We start from the raw sequence: 19,462 nt of genomic DNA on the forward strand, positions 1-19,462 counted from the left end.
CAAATAAGGAAATGAAGGCACCCTGGAGACCACCTTCCCCTTAATTGCAATGGGTTTGGTTTTTGGGGATCAGTAGGTTTAGCTTCAAGCACTGCTCCATGGTGCCTTTCCCTTACCTAAAACCATACTGTACTGGACAGAGGATGTTTTTGCTTGGACCCAATCTCCTGTCAAAGTTGTTTTTAGTGGAGTTGAGTTAGACAGCATGTACTCATATTAATACAAACCAGATATCCCATCTCACTCTTAAAGCGAATGAGGCACACAGTATGTTACACACTGGGTGGGGCTCTGGCACATTATTCCATGCATATGGTACATGTAGTCCATTCATTCAAGCAAACAATCATCAAAAGAAATCTAAAAAAGAGAATAGGAGATGGAACATAAACAATGGAAACCAAATATGGAGGAAATTGCATGCTAGGGATATGTAGGAGACACCTGTGAGGTTTACTGAAGCTGATTAATAATTAGTAGCGCCTGAGGTTGGGTCGTGGGTCTGGGGGAAGGGAGAGGAGGTGTTACAGGAATTACATTTGAAAAGGGTGTAATGCTCTAGTGCATGTAGGACATGTGTGTGAGAAAAGGCCTCTTTTGTCATGGTTAGTCCCCACTTTTTGCCTGGTATTTGATGTAGTCTCAAAGTTGTTAGTGCCCAGGGCCCTTGCTAACCATGTTCCCTAGGCCAGATCTCTTCCCCTAAAACTGTTGTCCCCTCTTAGCTGCTTCTATAAGACCCTAATAAATGGTACTTAGGAACCCAGGGCATGCAGTACTAAGGCTAGGCCCCTGGGGGCAGCAGCACAGATTGTGCCACCCTCTACGGCCATGCAACCAGAAGCACCCAGCACTGCCATTGCAGGCTGAGTGTTCTGATGCAATCCAAAAAGACAAACTCGACATGGCACACAGCCTCTGTGCCCTGTTCACTACAAACTGCATGCACTACAGGTAAGTCACCTCTCTGGCAGGCCTTTCAGCCCTAAGGCAGGTTGCACTATATTGTGTGTGTGGGCATAGATGCAAAAGCAATATGCTCCTACTCTGTCCTCGCCAAATCTGGTACATAGTAAGTGAACAGGGCAGCCATTTTAATACATGTGCTGGACAGTACGAGTTTCACAGCTTCATGATGGCTACTCTGAACCCTGAGTTGTTTGGTATCAAACAACTCAGAAAGATAAATCAAATACAGGTACCGGTTTAGAATGATTACAAAATGTACTTGGGGTCAACTTAGAGGTGCCCCCTGCAAATGTTAACTACCCTGTCATGGTTGCTGGCAGGGGACAACCAGCCTGCCACCACCAGACAAGATTCTGGAACCCTGGGGTGAGAGATCCTGCTCTCTGGGTCTCAGAGCAAAGCCTTTCCTGGGTGGAGGTGCAAACACCCCCCGCCCTACTAGTGAGCTTCAAAGGGCTTACACCCTTGAAACTTGACCCCCAAGCTTGCTGCTAACAGCAGATGGCCACCCCTATTGAAAATCCCCACTTTTGGTGCGAGCAATGGCGGGAAACCACACAAAGGACAGGAGGAGTGGTCATCTCCAGCTTGCACCACCGCTAAGGTGTTGCATGTGAGGTGACCCCTCCATTTAATTTTCGTCCATCTTGATGAAATAAAATATCCAATAAGGTGTAGGGAAGTGACCACTGCCCATAGTAAGTGGTCACTTAGTGGATGTAGCCACCCTAAGGCAGATGACCCATTGGTCACTACTAAGTACTCCCCAAAACGCTCACTGAATGCAATATTTAGTGGGCATCCCTAGACCAAGAAATCAGATTCCAAGTGCAAAAGAAGCCCAGCAACAAAGAAGACCCAAGGCTCAAGAACTGAAGTCCTGTTGCACCCAGGACTCAACAATCACCGCTGAGGGGTTGCTTAGACATTGGACCGACTCTACAAACCCCCAGAGCACCTCCACGCTTCAAAAATGACCAAAGATCTCCCCCCAGGGTGAAGGCATCACTCTCCTGCAACCCAAGACCAAAGATCCAGTGAAGGTCACTTCACTGACCGACTGCTGACCAAGGAATCAAATACCACAGCCACACGAAACTCCCCCTGACAGACTGTGAGGATAGACCCTGTTAGTGTGCCAAGTTTAGTGGCACGGCGCCCTTGAGTGGCCAAACAGTGCAATAGCCCTAGGTACTGGTCACTTCACATCGGACACCTAGAAGGACAGTCCAAACCGGACTGAAAAAGAACCAGAAGGAAGCCCAAGTCAAGGGACTTCAAGATCCACCAGGACCTCCCACCAGAGTGCCCCTGCTGACCTTCAAGCTACCCGCAAATAGACCTACCTCCTGCTTCCAAGGGCACCTTTGCAAACAGCTCCTGGCTCACCAATTCGTTCTGCACCCGGCCACCCTATGCCCTGCCCTGCACCAAAGAACCAGCTGCGCCACAAGGGTACCTCGACACTCCAAGGGGACACACTGGACTTTAAGTCTGTCTGTGCAGTGCTTTTCCAAGTGGTCCTCCGCAGTGGCATGGCACCAACTCTAACAACTTTCTGCAGCTGCTTCTGCCAAAACCGGAAGCCGCCCAAACTTTTCCAGCTCGTCCATAGTGCCCAACAACGACCTTGACACACCTGCAAAAAAAGACCTTGGTAAACACACTGCCTGATTTTACATGCATTTTTAAAGTATTTCTCCATTGATTCCTATGGTGAATAATTACGCACAAAAAGACTACTTTTATTAAAATTTCTAAAATTCATAACTTAAAAAGTACTTACCCAATTTTGATAATCTTGGTCTTAAAATGTCATAAAAATCTGAAATATGTTTGTAAATAGGTCTTGTGTTATTCTTTTGAGTGTGTGGTCTCATTTATTGATACTGCGGGTACAACAAATGCTTTGAGCTTCTCCAAGATTAGCCTAATTGCTCAACCAACCTACCATAAAATTAGAGCATTAAGTGGTCTAGTTTTTACCTCTGTAAACCAATGTGTGGTTGTCTGGAATCTATGCACAGTGTGCCTAGCTTTGCACATTACATAGTGAGCCAGCCTCCTACAATGTGGTCAAGGGGAGACCGTCATGGAGGTAGGACACCAGGGGACCGCAAGGGTACTCCAAGTTCTCGAAAGTGTCTAAAGAGATATCTATCATTCTATCCATAGTAATGCTTTGCAAGAGTCGAGCATGCCACTGAGTCAGGGTCGGGCCTCCTTTTTCTTCCAAGCTGAAGCTATTGCCATTTTGTCTGCTCCTATTCAGAGCCACATAACAACTTTATCGCTGCAGGTTTGGTGTTTAAGTGTGGTATATCGTAAACCCAACATCGTGGACCCAATAGACTATGGGAGTGGGTACCCCAGAATACCTTTCAGTTGAGCCAATATCTCTGCCCAGAAAGGTGAAATTGTTGGACAATCCCACCATATATGGCGAAAGTCCCCTCTGAGGCCACAGCCCCTCCAACACAACTCAGAAGTGTCAGAGAAAATGGATTTCATTTTAGTTGGATATGGATACCAGTCGTAAAATGTTTTGTAGTGGGTGTCTCGCATGCCCAATGAGTGGTTACATTGTGCAGTATCGCTCCAAAGTTTACTCCATGTCGCTTCAGGAATGTTTTCTCCTAAAATATGTCCCCATGCTGCTATATGTCGTGATTTTGGTGTGTGGAGTGTAGAGAAGAGTATTAAGTAGAGGAAAGAGATAGTTCCTCTCGAAGTGCCCGCCCGTTTGACAAATTGCTCTGTGGGGGTCAATTTTAAAGTGGCCTCTAACCTAATTTCTGGCTGTAATGCCCAATATCATAGTTGGGTATAATGGTAATATTCAGTATCAGGCAAGTGGAAGTGCCTCCGACAGTAAATGTCAATTATGAAAAAGGTCTGATAAAGTGAGGCATCCCCCTTCTTGCCAGGCGTCAAAGGGCCTGGGATGTAGCACCGGTAGGAATGCCGGGTTGAAATGTAGGGGGGTACGTGGCGATGGAAAGGTGGTCCAGCTCATGTTCTGGTCACCTCATCTGTAAGGGACATTACTGTAAGGGATGTTTTCGTGGGTGTGCTCAAGTAAGCATTGCTGGGCATTCTACCTTAGATTTCCACGGTTAGTCCCAGATTACTCTCCCAACTATTGCTCTATCCATATGTAACCAGTGTTTATCTGAATCATGGAGTGACCATTCCGAGATAACTCATAGTTGTGCTGCTTTGTAGTATAATCAGGAGTCTGATAGGGCCAGGCCACCAGCTGTTTTAGGGTGACGAAGAAGCTTATATGATAAGCGGGCCCTGCAATTTTGCCAGATAAAAAGAGTGATATGGATGCGTAGTGTAGGGAAGAAGTCGCTATCCATAGCTATGGGGAGGCTCTGAAAGAGGTACAGTACCTTGGGTAGGACAGACATCTTGATAGCATGGATCCTCCTCAACCAGGAGAGGTACATAGGGGCCCATCATTTGAGATCTGTTTTCAGTTGCTGAACAAGTGGAGGGAAGTTAGCCTGTTATAAATCCCCTTTCTTAGGAGTGATTTTTATAGATAAGTGATTTCTTTCTTAGCACAGAGGAATGGTACTGTAGCTTTGATTCTCTCCATGTCCGATGTGGGGAGGGTTACGTTAAGTATGAAGGATTTGGTAACATTGATTTTAAAGCCTGCCGCCTCTTTGAGGCGATGTAGTTCTTTCTGAAGTGCTAGCAGAGAGTGGTGGGGCTCCGTGAGTGGTAGGAGCACGTCATCTGCAAAAAGGGAGATCTTGTGTTCTATGGAGCCAAATGGGATTCCCTTAATACTAGGTTTAGCCCTTAGTCATTGCTGCCAGAGGCTCAATACTGAGAGCAAATAGGAGTGCGGATAAGGGGCAGCCCTATTGCATCCCTCTCTCCAGCTGGAAAGGTTTGGAGTTCACCCCGTTTACTAATATTCTAGACCAGGGGGCTGTATAGTTAGCCCCACCATTGCCAGGAAGCGCTTACAAAATCCAAATTGTTGCAGGGTGTGGAATAAGAATGGCCAGACTACTCGGTTGAAAGCATTCTTGGCATCAAGACTTCTCAGATTGGCAGGTATATTTTTTATTAGTGACTTTCTTCATTAAGTGTATTACCCTCCGAATACGATTGTGTGTCTGCCTTCCCTTTATAAAGCCGGATCAGCTGTATTAGATATGGTATTAGGCCCTCTAATCTAGTGGCTAGAATTTTCAAGTAGAGCTTGGCATCTAGGTTTAATAATGCTAGGAGTCTATAGGAGCTGCAGTTTTTGGGGGAAGGTTTCCCCAGCTTTGGGATTAGTGTGATTAATGCCTCGCTCATAGAGGGGGTGACAGCTTCCATGTCTGCCATGTGAATAAAGAGTGCTGTCAGGTGGTGAGCGAGATCCAAGCTACAAGTTTTATAAAAAGAATGCATTGAAGCAGTCAGGCCCAGGAGATTTATGTATTTTTAGGGCTGCTATTACAGCTTTAACTTCCTTTCAGTTCTCTCAGTAGTTCGTTTTGAGTGGGGGTTTACCTGTTGTAAATCAATATCCTTCAGATAATCACGCTGTTTATAGGAGTCAGAGGGGTCTGCTTTATAAACCTCCTTATAGAAGCTGCCAAATAGTTTTTTTTTTTTCTCGTTTGAGTTGGTGAGTTCTCCCGTTGGCCGTTTGATCTCACTGATGTATTCTTTTTCTTGTTCAACCTGTAGCCGTCTTGGCAGGTGGGAGCCTATTTTATTGCCTTGCTCATAGAAAATGCGTTCAAGATGCAATAATGTGAGTTTTGCTCTGTTGGAGTAGTTAGCGTTAAGTATGCCCCGTACAGCGGTAACCGCCTACTGTACAATTAGTGTTGGCTTTGATTTAGGTGTCTGTTCCAAGGTATGGAATTCTTTTTCGAACATGAGGCGGTCTTTTGCTCTCTGTTTATTAAGTGTAGCATTCAAGGAGACGTCACTCCAATGGCAGTTTCAAAGGCATCCCATCGTATGGAGGGATCTGCGTCTCCAGGGGCATTGAGTACGAAGAAAACTGTGATTGCCTTCTGGAGTTCATCCCTGAGGAGGCCGTCTCTGGTAAGGGAAGCTGGAAAGAACCAGCGACGATATCGTGGGGGGGCAGGGGAAGGGGGGCGCACTCCAACATTGCCACAACCGGGGCAAAGTCTGAAATGGTTAGAGGATGGATCATGACGGACCATAGGTTTTGAAGTATCGATAGAGTTATACACAAGTGATCCAATCTAGAGTAGGAACGATGGGACTGCGAAAATAAAGTGTAGTCCTGAGATTGAGGATGAAGCATCCGCCAGGCATCTACTAAACCAAGCAAGTGGAATGCCTGTTTTAAGGCCTTGGGAAAGCTCCCTGTTGCTGATGTAGGTGGATGCGTACTATCTGTGCCAGAGTTCCATGTGAGGTTGAAGTCTCCCATTAAAAAGATATCTCCCTTTGCAAAGCCTCCTAGTAAAGGATAGAAGTCAGTGTAAGTATGCTGCTTGGTTTGCGTAAGGGGCGAAGTTAAAGGCAAAGGTGGTCAGTCTGCCACGGATAGTACGCCCTTCTCTATCTGTTTTATAACCTTGGGGCTGAAATCACAGAGAGGAATGAAACATTATTGCCACACCATTGTGTTTTGTGTAGGATGATCATTTATATAATGTAGGGCATGTTTTGTGTTGTAATCTGTGGTCTTCATCCCATTTTAAATGAGTTTCCTGTAGTGCAACGACATCATAACACTGGTCGAGGAGGTACTTCCACAGTTTGTGGCGTTTAGGTGGAGAGTTCAGTCCCTTCATATTCCAGTGAGTGTGGTGATCACCATACTTAGGGTGGGTTTGAAGTCTGATCTATAGTGCAGCCCCAAAGGATATAAGTGTGGCTCCCCCACATTGTATTTATTGTATTGTATGAACCAACCCCCCTATTCAGATAGGTGCTGTGGATTAGTGTCTCCATAGATAGGTAAGGCCACCCTCCAGCTTTCCAGAAATCTACATAGTAACTTTCTATTAGAAAAACTGAAGAGACAACAGGTCTTGAAATAACAAATAAATAATTAAGCATTTTCGTCAGGCAAATAGTTCAGTATCTGCTAAAGTATCTTAGAGAAAGCACGGTTAGCGGGGTAACAGTGAGGTCTAGAAAGTGTGTAGAATAAGAAACAGCAGTGTGACAGCTGGTGAGGAGACCAAGCCCATTAGGAGATGTTATCTGACTACAGGCATCCACGCACATTCCAACAATGTTATTTAAAGTGTCTCCTAAAGGACCTTCAGAGTATGGTGGGCTCTAAGTATTATCTGAGGGCCACTGTGAACTATTGCAAGGCAGCTACAACCTACAGAAGTAGACAGTCTTATGAGGCATATTAGCGTTTTTTGTGTTGGTGCAAACGCCACTGGGATGACCAGCGGTTAAAGTTCTGGGAGCCTTGGGTAGTGTCCCTCGGGGCTCCGGAGTCATCTTGTTGCAGAGTCGTTGTAGGGATGTCCAACAAGGTTAGCACCTCTGTGGGGTGAGTTACATGCCTAGGTTTGTTCTGAAAGTCAAATGCAAGCCCGAAGGGATATGTCTACTGATATTTGATATGTTTTTGATGTAATTTGTCAGTAACCGGGCGAAATTGCTGTGGTCTGGCGAGAGTGGCAGGAGCAATGTCTTGGAAGAGCAGGCATGTAGCACCTTGAAAAGAGATCACGCCAGCTTTCAGGCAGCCAGCAGGATGCTTTCCTTGACCTTAAAGGAGTGGAGTTACACTAGCACATCGCACGGACGTTTCTTTTCACTCGTCCCTGGTTGACCAACTCAGTGCACTTTTTATTTTCACCTGTTTGTCGTGTAGATGTTCTGAGAACAGACCTGTGACAAAGGCTTCTAGATCCCGTCCTTCTACTCCTTCCTCCAGATCTGGATTCTTATGTTGTCACGTCTTGACCTGTTCTCCAGGTCTTCATTCTTCAGTGTGGCTGCTAATAGTTGTGTCACAAGGATTGTGTCAAGTTTTCTAGTTGTCTTGTTCATTTTTCCAACTCCTCATATTTTTCGTCCATGTCCAGTACTATGGAACCAACTGAGTCGATGTCAATTTGTAAGGCGTTGAGCTTGATTGCAAAGTCAGATTTGAGTGTATCTAGCGATGTGGTTAAGCCTGTCTTGAGCTCCTCACAAAGCTCCTTTATGAAGTCCTTTAGGGAGGTCTTCCTTAGTGAGTGCCATTTCAGTTGATTCAAAAGTCACAGGTATGGAGTCTTGTGGATCCGCCAGGGTGAAGTAACTCGAGACCCGGCTATGGTGTTCCTTTTTCGGCTGCATAAGGGGGGCTTCCCCTATTTGGGGTATGAAATAGCTTCTCAGAGTGGTCTTGGACAGGACTGTCATAGTGTGCTTATTTAGTTCCTCCGGGTTAGTTGGTGTGCCTCAGTGCTCAAGAGATGAGCATCCTGCCCCTAGAGAGTACTCAGGGAGGCAATAGTGCACTGGAGCAGATCAGTCTAAAAAAGGAGACTAGAAATAATCCTGGTAAAATGTTTCCGCCAGCTCAATGCATGGCCTGTCACACCTATGAGCGTTAGGAGCAGTGTGCTTTAGTTGTGAGTCTCTGTGGCCTCCCGTTCCCCACCCCCCAAACTCCACAGGCCCCCACTGTATTGGGCTGTCCAGGGCAGTTCACTCCCCCTTCCCAGGGCATTCCGCTCCTCTCTCCTCCGCAAGACCCCGACAAACAAGGAGAGGCGTTGTTTCACCACCTGTGTTGAGCTGGGCTGCTGTTCTCTTTTGTCACTACTCGCTTGTGTTCCTGGGAGGCTGCCGACGTGCAGGTAGGACTCAAGCCAATGCAGGATAGCATGGTGGGTCTTAGGGCATCAGACTACCAGTGATGGTGTGCTTGTAGGAGAAGAACTGCCCCCACTTCATCAGTTCTCAGCATTGGGCCACGGCAAGAAGGTGAACCGCATGGGCAGTGCAGCGAGTCGGTCCAGCGCCACGTTGAAGTCAAATTCCAGACTTGAAGGACATGCAGGGTTTGAGACGGATCACTCTCACAAATCTACAGTTCTTTCGGGGTGCCTGTAGCTTTCAATTAGCTCCCTGTATGCCAGGTGTGCGCTTCTCCCCCTCTCCAAGGGCCCTCAAACATAATGGTTTGTCACTGGGGCCTCAGCTCCGCTACTGCCTCGCCATGCTTGTTCCCCCCATCAAAGGCCGCTCAACTCACCAGCCTGAAATTCAGTTGTCGAGGGCTTGGGGGTCGCAGCTTCAGGCATGTATTGGGGTGTTTCTGCCACTCGCAATGCCCGTCATCTATACAGACTTCAGGGCCAAAATCTAGAACGAGATGATACGCTGTCTCGTCGCTGCTCCGGCTCCTAGCGTGTATGGTCTGCATCCACCTTTATCACCTGTTTTCAGAAGTCGCAGAGGGGGGAAGGGTCAGAATGGGTTTGGGGCGCTGTCATCGTTTCTCCCTCACCGTAGCCCATCTATGTTATCTTTATCTGGTCACATTTACCTCGTTTTTCTCCCAATTGTAGCGGAGCCTCAGCAGATTACATCAGCTTGGCCATCTTGCCCACCTCATTGGACCTAATATTCCATATGCTGTAAAAGAATGCATCCCACCATCTTCACAATTGAGTCTAAATGGGAAATAGGCTTCGAACAGGAGGGATCTTGTGCATTCCCCTTTTTAAAGACTGGCACTATAATGGGGAGTTCCATGAGGAGGGCAAGCTAACCTGTATGTCTGCATTTAGGGCATTTGTGAGGATGGAGGCCCAAAGAGAGACCTCTGCCTTGTAAAGGTCCATAATACCCCATTGGGCCAGGGGCTTTGTTAGAGGGGCTGGCCAAAATTGCTGCACATACTTTGTCATGGTCAAACCTGACATCCAATGAGAACAAGAAGATCTCCCCGACCGTAGCTAAAGGTACATTAGTGTCAAGAGCATAAACCTTTTGAAAATGGGCCACCCAACGGGCAGGGGTAATAGTGGAGCCTATGTCATCGGGTGCAGCTGCACAAACCTGCTTCCGGTTGACAATAGCCCAAAAAACCCGGGAGTCACAAGTGAACACTAGCCACTTACAAAAAAACTCTTTGAGAGCTGCTTTGTGCTCCTAGACGGCTTGTTTAATAGCCAATCTGGCCACTGCGATGTTGTACTGAATGCGGGGCTTGCTGTTGAGGGCCTCACGTAGCTGCTTGTTGGCCACCCTACATGCTTTGCTAACACATTCCGACAGAACAACTTAATGGCGCCCAGACATTTCCCTTATAATAACATTGGTGAAGCTATTTAGGTGGGAAAAAGCATTCAGGACCAAGGCAGGGGATGTTTCAAGAGATAGTAAGGTCTCAATAATGAAATCTACGTTCACCCTGACTAAGGTTTTGAGCAAAGAGGGGAATGGGAGTTTACGCTATTTCCCCCTAACTCCATTGTCTTTAGAGGACAAACCAATCAGGCCCGGAACCAAGTCTGGGCTACTGCCTCCAGTTATTGCTATCCTGTATTTCTAAAGGGTTAAGGTAGCTAAAACAAGTTTAATGCACCACCCGAGCTTACAGTGCCAACAATGGACCTTGAGATGAACACATAATCAATGATGGACCCTTTTCCCCGGCCAGCAAAGGTTGGTTGTTCAGCAGAAGAGTCATCCCCTGGGGGCATCACATTACATAGACCCGCATGCCCTAGGAATTTAAACAACTTCCTCCCTCAGTGGTCTGAGGTGGATACACTAAAGAGATGGTCTTCGACCAAAAAAGGGTTTGTGACCATTTGATTTGCACTCAATTTGGCATTAAAATCCCTGTCCAATATAACATTAAAGGACTTAAGAAAAGCAAATGATCTGGCCTTGAGAATAGATAGCGCTTAAAATAGGACCTTGATCTGGCACTTAGGCTTGTTAACAGCATTGTAAAAGTTTACAAGAAAAATGTGTACCTCAGATGAGGGAATCGCCCACAGGATCTGTATCCCAGTGAGTCTGAAGGTGACAGGCATGACCCTTAATTGCTTGGAAATGCAAACCAGGGTGACTAATCCACCTTCCGCTCTATCATCCAGGTAAGGGGTTGCTGCAACAGTAAAACTCTCAAAACCATCCAAGACCACTGATTCTTGAGCCCAGTTTTCCTGCAATATGACTACATCAAACTGAGTGACAAAGTTAAGCCATTCAGGATCCTCTAGCTTGACCCGATGCCTGCAACATTTCAAAAGAGAACTCTTAGAGGTGTCCCTGGGCCATATCTGAAAGTGGTCTCAGCAGAGAGTGAAGGAGACAGGAGGGAAACTGACATGCTGACCTTGGAGTTAATGGATATGGGGGGAAATGCCCGAGTCATTCGTTTTGGTCTAAATCCGCCAGAGGAACAAAGCTGTTAGTTGTGTGTACAATGGGCTGTTTCAAAAGGAAGAGCCTTGGCTTAAGTTGCAGATCTCTATAGAAAAAGCCAAGCGGGAAGATATTTATTCTCAAGTCCTTCAGGGGCAGTTCACCAGCACCGTTAATCAAACGCCGGTACAGGGCAGGTGTCCCAGAGTTAATAACTACACAGTCCCCTTTCAAGGTTTTAGCCGCAGGACCCACCCACCCTACCCTTCTCACAAATAATTTATTATTGTATTAAATAGCATTGAAGTTAGCTTTGTGACACAGACAGTGACAGGCTTTGTTTTTCATCTGGGAGGTGGATTCACTAACATTTGGGCTAATATGCGGAACCCTAGTCAGGGTAGCCACATAAGGACTGCATTCAGGAGGTAAGTTGAGACAAGGCAGTCTTTTAACAAGTAGGAGCCCGATCCCACCAGCAAATCCAGTATCTGGGGCTTCAGCCTCACAGCTGTTTGACCTCCCACCACTCAATGTGGATGCTGAAGCAATCACCAACGAGGGTTGACTGGGATGATTAGATCGTTTAGTGGTTAGCAAGGGGTGGAAGCAAACTGTTCAGAAACAGAACATTGGGGCTTTTCCACACTATTGATTGTGCTGGAAGTGGCAGAAGAACCATAGCCTACAGAAGAAAGAGTCAGTGGCCACATTAACAGTTACAATGGTTTGAGACAAGTCTGACAACAGACTCCAAGTGATGCAGTCTTTCCACAAGGAAAGCAACACACTGTGCAATGGTGTCTTTAAGTTTGTCAAAATTATGCCCCCAGTCTAGACTTGAAATTACTGAAGACTCCAAGAGACCAGAGGAATTCTGTTTTCTTGGGGAGTGGGTTGAGCGTTTGGTAGTACCAGTACGCTTCGGCTGATGCTTCCTCTTACCTAAAGGTGGTTAAGCACTGTTGTTAAAAGCTTCAGATTTAACACTCTCAGTAGTTAGTTCCTGAGCAACAGACGATAAGTGAGGGGGAGCTTGGGAGATCCTCCACAGGGGCAGGAGTTGGGGGGGCAGAGTGCACACGTTGGGCAGATTGAACACTTAGCGAAGGTGCTGGACCCTTCCCCCACCTCTAAAGAAAGTCTTTGTTCCACCAAGTCAATCTCCTTTAAGATCACTCCCACTGCCCAAGCCAAAAAGGAATCAAGGGTGAAGCTGCTAGTAAGTCTGGGGGCTGGGTCCTTAGACCCTGGCAGCTTCCACTTACCCATTGCGCAATCAAGACAACCAAGATTGATAGTTCAACAATCACGACAATCCTACTAGGATTTCCCTGGAGCCGTAAGACAAGGTTAAGGGTATACAATACAAATCAAGAGACTGGAGACTTATCCAGGTAGCCGCCCTGGTGGGTCTGAGGTAAAAGAGGTGGGGCGGGGAGACTCCTCAAGGTGATGACGAGCCTGCCCTTGGCCCAGGCTTTCCATTGGTGCAGCCTATCTGGTTCCCACGCAGTGAGGCACATTGTAGTGCTTTGTAGCGCTGGTCAGCAGTCTCCTCCCCCCTTCAGGCATGGCATAGAGGAGCCTACTGGTGCAATGAGTCCTGGTACCTTGAGACCCTCAGTGTCAGTGCTGGTGTTGGTGCTGGGGTTTGACTGATTTCTTAGAAGATGCGTTTGTCCCCAGAAATAATGACAGCCAACTGTGTTCCACTTGTGCCTCTGGAAATAATGAGTTATTTGTGAAGGTGTTGAATTAAGCAAGGGAGTGTTAAACTCTATCACCCTAAAACAGTCAGATGGAGGGTATGAACAGAGTTGTCAAAGGTGGTAGTCAACTTGTGTTAGAAACTGGGTTGTAGATTGACTGAGTTGTAAATCCTGGTCAAGCAACAATCACAATCCTTTTGAGGGTGAACAACAAAAAGCCACTAAATTAACCTCAGGGGCAGAGAAGGCCGACTTCTCGTTAGCCCCCATGTCCATGTCCTGATCCAGATGTCCTGCCAGAGGTATCTCATGTAGGAAGGCCCTGTAACATTAGGGAATAACCAATGCACAAGTTGCCCCATGCTTGGAAGTCTAAGGCTCACTATACAGGAGGCCATATTCCCAATGGATGGTGTTTTCCAGTGGTGTCACCAGCTGCCTGGGCTTCAGCTTGCCACCTCAGGCCCTCAAGGCTGGGCACACCTTCTGTGTTTTGTATAACTCTTAGCTAGTAGGCAGTCTCGTCTACTTGCCATCCAGCAAGTTCAGGCCAGGTACCAAGGGAGACACTGTCCTCCCTAGTAGGCTTTAGGGCAGCCTCCTCTTACGCCCCATCCACCTGTGCTGGAAGACATTCAGGGGCTGGCTTCCTAGGCCCCTTGCCCTTCCCTTTCCTGGCTGATGTCTGGGCCATTCTTCCAGGCTCCAGACCTTCGCGACTCCCCTTCTGGGCAGCCATGGACCTGGTGATCACACAGATCCACTTAGGCAACCCTAACATTTCCAGGTCTGACCTGAGCTCCACTTCCTTCCAAGCAGTGTGCTCCTAGTCATTCCCCAACAGACGTCCATGGGCATAGCAGGGCCCCCAGCAACTTTCAGAAGACCCGAGACCCCCACCACTACCACCCGATGAGAACGAGTGGCTCTCCCAGTTGTCTGCTACCACAACCTGGTGAAATGTATTAGGTATCACCTGCTCTGGGGACACCAGATGACACCTGACAGTAGTCATACTGGCTTCTGTGTCCCTCTGAGCCATAGTAGTCATACTGGCTCCTGTGTCCCTCAGAACCTCCACCTTCTGCCCACTGATGTTGACTCCTGTCTATACTTTGAAGTATTGGAAGGCATGTGGGCTTTAGGCTCCATCTCTGTATGACCCAAGGAGAGTAGGGTAACCTCAATTGTCTCCATCACACTAACTGAGGCCATCTTCTCCCCAAGTGTTACACTGGCCATTCCCTGTGACTGCCCACCAGTGGTGGCCAGTGCCCTCTTGGTCCACTTGGCATCTCTCCTGACATGCCCATGCTGATAGCAATCATAGCACTAGGGGAAAACTTTCCAGTTTTCTTGTCGATTATGTCTTTCCTCTGGTGGCCAGATTGGGATTGGGACCCTTTCCTCTGTTAACTGTTTTTGGGGGCTTGAGAGAACTCCTTGGTTTTATTTTTATCTCCCCCCTCTTTCTTCTGATAGGAACTGTTCCCAACCTTTTGGGAGACCCCTCCACACAGCAAAAACACCATCTAAGACACTCTGGTCATGGTCCAGAGGTCTGCTTCCTCAGCCAGCTTCATAGGATCAGTAAGCCTGCTATCTACTAGGTGTTGGTGCAGCTCTGTAAAACAAGCATTGAGCGTGTGCTCCCTTCAAATTAGGTTTTACAGTCCAGTAAAGTCATCTACTTTGCTGCCCCTCACTCAGCCCTTTAGTGCCTTGCTGGCATAATCTAGGGAATCCAGTCAGAGCTCATTTGGGAGCATATGGATGTCCCTGAACCTCTGGCAGTACTTTTCAGAGGTCAATCAAAACGTAGCTACAAGACTTGCCTTCATGGGGCATACCTGGTCTGATCCTCTGCCTCCTGTCCCCCAACTCCTGGTGTGCCACAATCCATTGCAGGGTGAACCACAAAAAGTCATTAAATTAATCTGTGCTTAATCCTGGGTAGCTTGGCATGGAAAAAGCAGCCAGGCTTAATATAGAGGCAATGTGTATTTATGCAGCGTATTAACAGTAATAAAAAAAGAGAAAAAACAACATAAGATAAATCCTAAACCAATTTGGAAAAATAGATTATATTTTAATTAATGAGTTGACACTAAAACTACAAAAATCTGATCAATATAACCGGAGTTATGAATTTTCAAAGTTTTAGTCAAAACTAGCACCTGAAAATTCAAAGTGCCACCCACAGACATCTGCTCGCGCAAGCCCTGGTCAAATTAAAAAAATATGACTGACCGAAGTCCACAGAGTCTTAGGTCCAACAAAACTGAAGAGGAAGAGGTGAGGCAAAATGTTTGCGGAAGACCAGCCTAACACTGACAGGTCTAACAACTCATTTCTTAATCTGGAGTGCCAGGACAGAGGGTTATTCAGTCACTTTCAATAGCATACAGGGAGACTGCACACTCCCTCAGAGCTATTGACGGGAAAGCCAGTAGTGACGCAGTAATGTCTTGCTTATCCAACAGGAAAGAGAATGCCATAACTGCATCACTACTGGTTTTCCCGTCAATAGCTCAAACGTGGGAGTTTGCAGTGGCTACAGAAAGAAGAAGGAAGGGCAAAGGAAATTGGTGGCATCCAAGAAGATGTGAGAACTATGATCAATGTCAGTAGTGTTTTAATAAGTATGCCAATTGTCAGATGGCAGCACGGTGTGTAATGGGTAAAGATGATTCAGTCTGTGCAGTGAAACAAGGTAGAGGTGGTAAGGGGTGTGCTTGGTGTAAATGACAGTTAGTGAAATTCAGGAACGACGGGTGATAAGTGAAGAAGCACACCACACTACGTCCAGATGTTCTTCTTTATTTTCCCAAGTAAACGTGTGCGACCAACCCTGGCAAGAAAAAGGCAGCAACTGACAACTTTACATACCAGTGTAAGCCCTTACGTTCTACATAACGTTGCCTGGCAAGCATTGCTAGGACATTATCAAAACAGTTCCTTAACATAACAATATATGTCAAAATAGCTAAGTGGCATGATGACGCAAAAAAGTTCAAATGCAGAAATATTTGAACTAATGGCATAAATGGAGGTTGAGAACTGAATCAATAAGTACTGGTGATTCTGTACTAGGTTGGAATGCACCATTACTTTAAATGGACAGATACTGCCCGGGACTTAGCACCTGCACTTCTTTGATTTGAAAGGGAGGGTACCTGCACATCAGAGCTCTGCTGCAATACATTCAATGGGAGAGTGCCGGTACTTCCTTGAAGCAAAAATGTACCGAGACTAATGACTACCAGCACATTACATGTAAAGAACTGGGATGGACTAAAGACATAAATGTTTGATCGGGGAGAGACTTTGGTGGCTGAAGCTTCACCTCCAGAGGATCTTCAAGTGGGAAGAATTCACGGAATCTTGAAGACTAATAAGAGACTGTCATGTAGTTAAAAGACTATTACGTGGGATACAATCTGCTTTCCGACGCGTAAATGCTAACATTTTATCCTCACAAGTTCACCACAACTGAAAGATAACCGACGTTACCTGCTGAATCGCCTACCTAGCCGTGCTTTTTAAAAGCACGTGCCGAATTCAAAGTGCTACTCCGAGTTGGTGTACAGGGGGATACAACTACTAAACGCGCTAAAGTCATCAGAAATGTCTAGGGCATTTTCTAAAAAAAGAGCTATGTTAATTGTCGTACATATTTAATCTCTGCAAGTCTCTCGGATGCAACTTGAAGCATTTTAAGGTAAATACATGGAATGAATTCTCCAAGTGGTCTTAACCCACAACCGTAAATGACATCAACCTTTACACCAGCATTGGGGGAATAACAGTACACGTTCACGAAAACACGCAAGAGATGCAAACATCAAACGACGATGCTATTAAGTGATACACAAATTATACGTTATTCACACACATCTCAATCACTCACCTCATGTGAAATCCTCTGGGACATTTCTCACAAGATTTTCATTAAATATTCTACACGAAAAACTGTCTGACCAGTTATTGGTTTAGCTCTCCCATGAAGCAGTTCAAACAACGAATACACTTTCAAAGCACGCCTACACTCTTTAATAATAAACTATTTTCTAACACTGCTCTTAGCGAGCAGGGGTGTAGAATCTGATTTACTTCCGCAATACAGCTGCAGCATGCTCACAGAAGAGATACTGCTAATTAACGCATGCTCAGTGCAAACTATTTTCAGAGGCTTGCTAATGCCTTAGAGGCAAAGCTACCTGTCATTTTTATGTAAATCATTCTCTTGCCACTTACGTCTTGTTTCCATTCAAAGTTAATGTAAATTATTCTTTTTACCACTGAGCTATGCAAGCGCAGTTTATGTTAATTAGTGTCTAATAATCGAGGCATGCGCAGTAACGACTCTCGCTTCCCGCCTACAAAACATCTCAGCAGACCTCCTAAATCGAAAGCCGTTTTTCATGATGGGTTAGGTGCTTGCGTCCGCATTGTGGTTTTGTATTTGGGTCCATGGACGGGCTGGGAATTAAGAGCATCCCTGGTAAATGTTGTCACACCAGCCACCCAACTGCGTGTAGCAAGCGAGAGCTGCAAACTAGCGCAACCAGTACAAAATAGGATGGGGGTTGGGGGGTGATTCTAATCCCCATGGCATATTTTTTTAATTAACAAAATAGACAATATAATGCCTTCTTAAAGACATTTTCCATTATATACAAATAGGGCATTTATTTTTTGGTATGTATTTTTGCCATGTATGTCTGTTGTTATACATCTTTATGTTTTGCAAACTTTATCTGTATTTATCTATGTTTATTTTGGGGTCTGTAGAAAAAGTATGCCGAAACTAGTTTATGTCCATACCTATTTAACTGATAAATGTATGAACAGGTATAGAGGCTAACAGATACAGATACATCTATATGAAAATGTCCACATTTTAGTATCTGCTGTGTGCATATTTACAGCTGTTTAAGCCTCAGCATGAAACTTTCTCTCTTTTTAAAACAACGTATTTTACCCCTTTGCTGCCAGGCCTTTTCCCCCTCCTGTGGCGAGCATTTTTTTGGCTATTTGGAGCAGTTTGCGCTTAGGCCCTCATAACTTTTTGTTCACATAAGCTACCCACGCCAAATATTCGTCCTTTTTTTCCAACATCCTAGGGATTCTAGAGGTACCCAGACTTTGTGGGTTCCCCAGAAGGAGGCCAAGAAATTAGCCAAAATACAGTGAAAATTTAGTTTTTTTCAAAAAAATTGGAAAAAGGGGCTGCAGAAGAAGGCTTGTGGTTTTTTCCCTGAAAAGGGCATCAACAAAGGGTTTGCGGTGCTAAAATCACCAGCTTCCCAGCTTTCAGGAAAAGGCAGACTTGAATCAGGAAACCCAATTTTTCAACACAATTTTGGCATTTTACTGGGACATACTCCATTTTTACGTTTTTTTGTGCTTTCAGCCTCCTTCCAGTCAGTGACAGAAATGGGCATGAAACCAACGCTGGATCCCAGAAACCGCAACATTTCTGAAAAGTAGACAAAATTCTGAATTCAGCAAGGGGTAATTTGTGTAGATCCTACAAGGGTTTCCTACAGAAAATAACAACTGAAAAAGAAAAATATTGAAATTGAGGTGAAAAAAACATCAATTTTTCTCTACGTTTTACTCTGTAACTTTTTCCTGCAATGTCAGATTTTCGAAAGCAATATACCGTTACGTCTGCTGGACTCTTCTGGTTGCGGGGATATATAGGGCTTGTAGGTTCATCAAGAACTCTAGGTACCCAGAGCCAATAAATGACCTGCACCCTGCAGTGGGTTTTCATTCTATGCTGGGTATACAGCAAATCATTTGCTTAAATATAAAGAGTAAAAAATAGCTATCAAGAAAACCTTTGTATTTCCAAAATGGGCACAAGATAAGGTGTTGAGAAGCAGTGGTTATTTGCACATCTCTGAATTCCGGGGTGCCCATACTAGCATGTGAATTACAGGGCATTTCTCAAATAGACTTCTTTTTTACACACTGTCTTACATTTGGAAGGGAAAAATGTAGAGAAAGACAAGGGGCAATAACACTTGTTTTGCTATTCTATGTTCCCACAAGTCTCCCGATAAAAATGATACCTCACTTGTGTGGGTAGGCCTAGCGCCCGCGACAGGATATGCCCCAAAACACAACGTGGACACATCACAGAAAACAGAGCTGTTTTTAGCAAAGTGCCTACCTGTAGATTTTGGCCTCTAGCTCAGCCGGCACCTAGGGAAACTTACCAAACCTTTGCATTTTTTAAAACTAGAGACCTAGGGGAATCCAAGATGAGGTGACTTGTGGGGCTCTGACCAGGTTCTGTTACCCAGAATCCTTTGCAAACCTCACATTTTGGCTAAAAAAACACATTTTCCTCACATTTCGGTGACAGAAAGTTCTGGAATCTGAGAGGAGCCACAAATTTCCTTCCACCCAGCGCTCCCCCAAGT

At 45.7% G+C, this 19,462-nt stretch overlaps 1 protein-coding gene across 2 annotated transcripts in view; it reads right to left on the bottom strand.

Annotated features, from left to right (window-relative positions):
* LOC138298708 (zinc finger protein 180-like) overlaps positions 1–17,138 on the bottom strand; it is a 220,578-nt gene extending 203,440 nt beyond the window's left edge. For both annotated transcript variants that reach the window (XM_069236895.1, XM_069236896.1), the window contains exon 1: positions 16,936–17,138. In XM_069236895.1, coding sequence (XP_069092996.1) covers positions 16,936–16,959 — 24 coding nt within the window. In that variant the 5' untranslated portion in view covers positions 16,960–17,138. The remainder of the gene's footprint in view (positions 1–16,935) is intronic.
* Positions 17,139–19,462: the final 2,324 nt, after the last annotated feature.

Source organism: Pleurodeles waltl, chromosome 1_2 (assembly GCF_031143425.1).
Source record: "Pleurodeles waltl isolate 20211129_DDA chromosome 1_2, aPleWal1.hap1.20221129, whole genome shotgun sequence".
In the NCBI taxonomy this organism is placed as follows: domain Eukaryota; kingdom Metazoa; phylum Chordata; class Amphibia; order Caudata; family Salamandridae; genus Pleurodeles; species Pleurodeles waltl.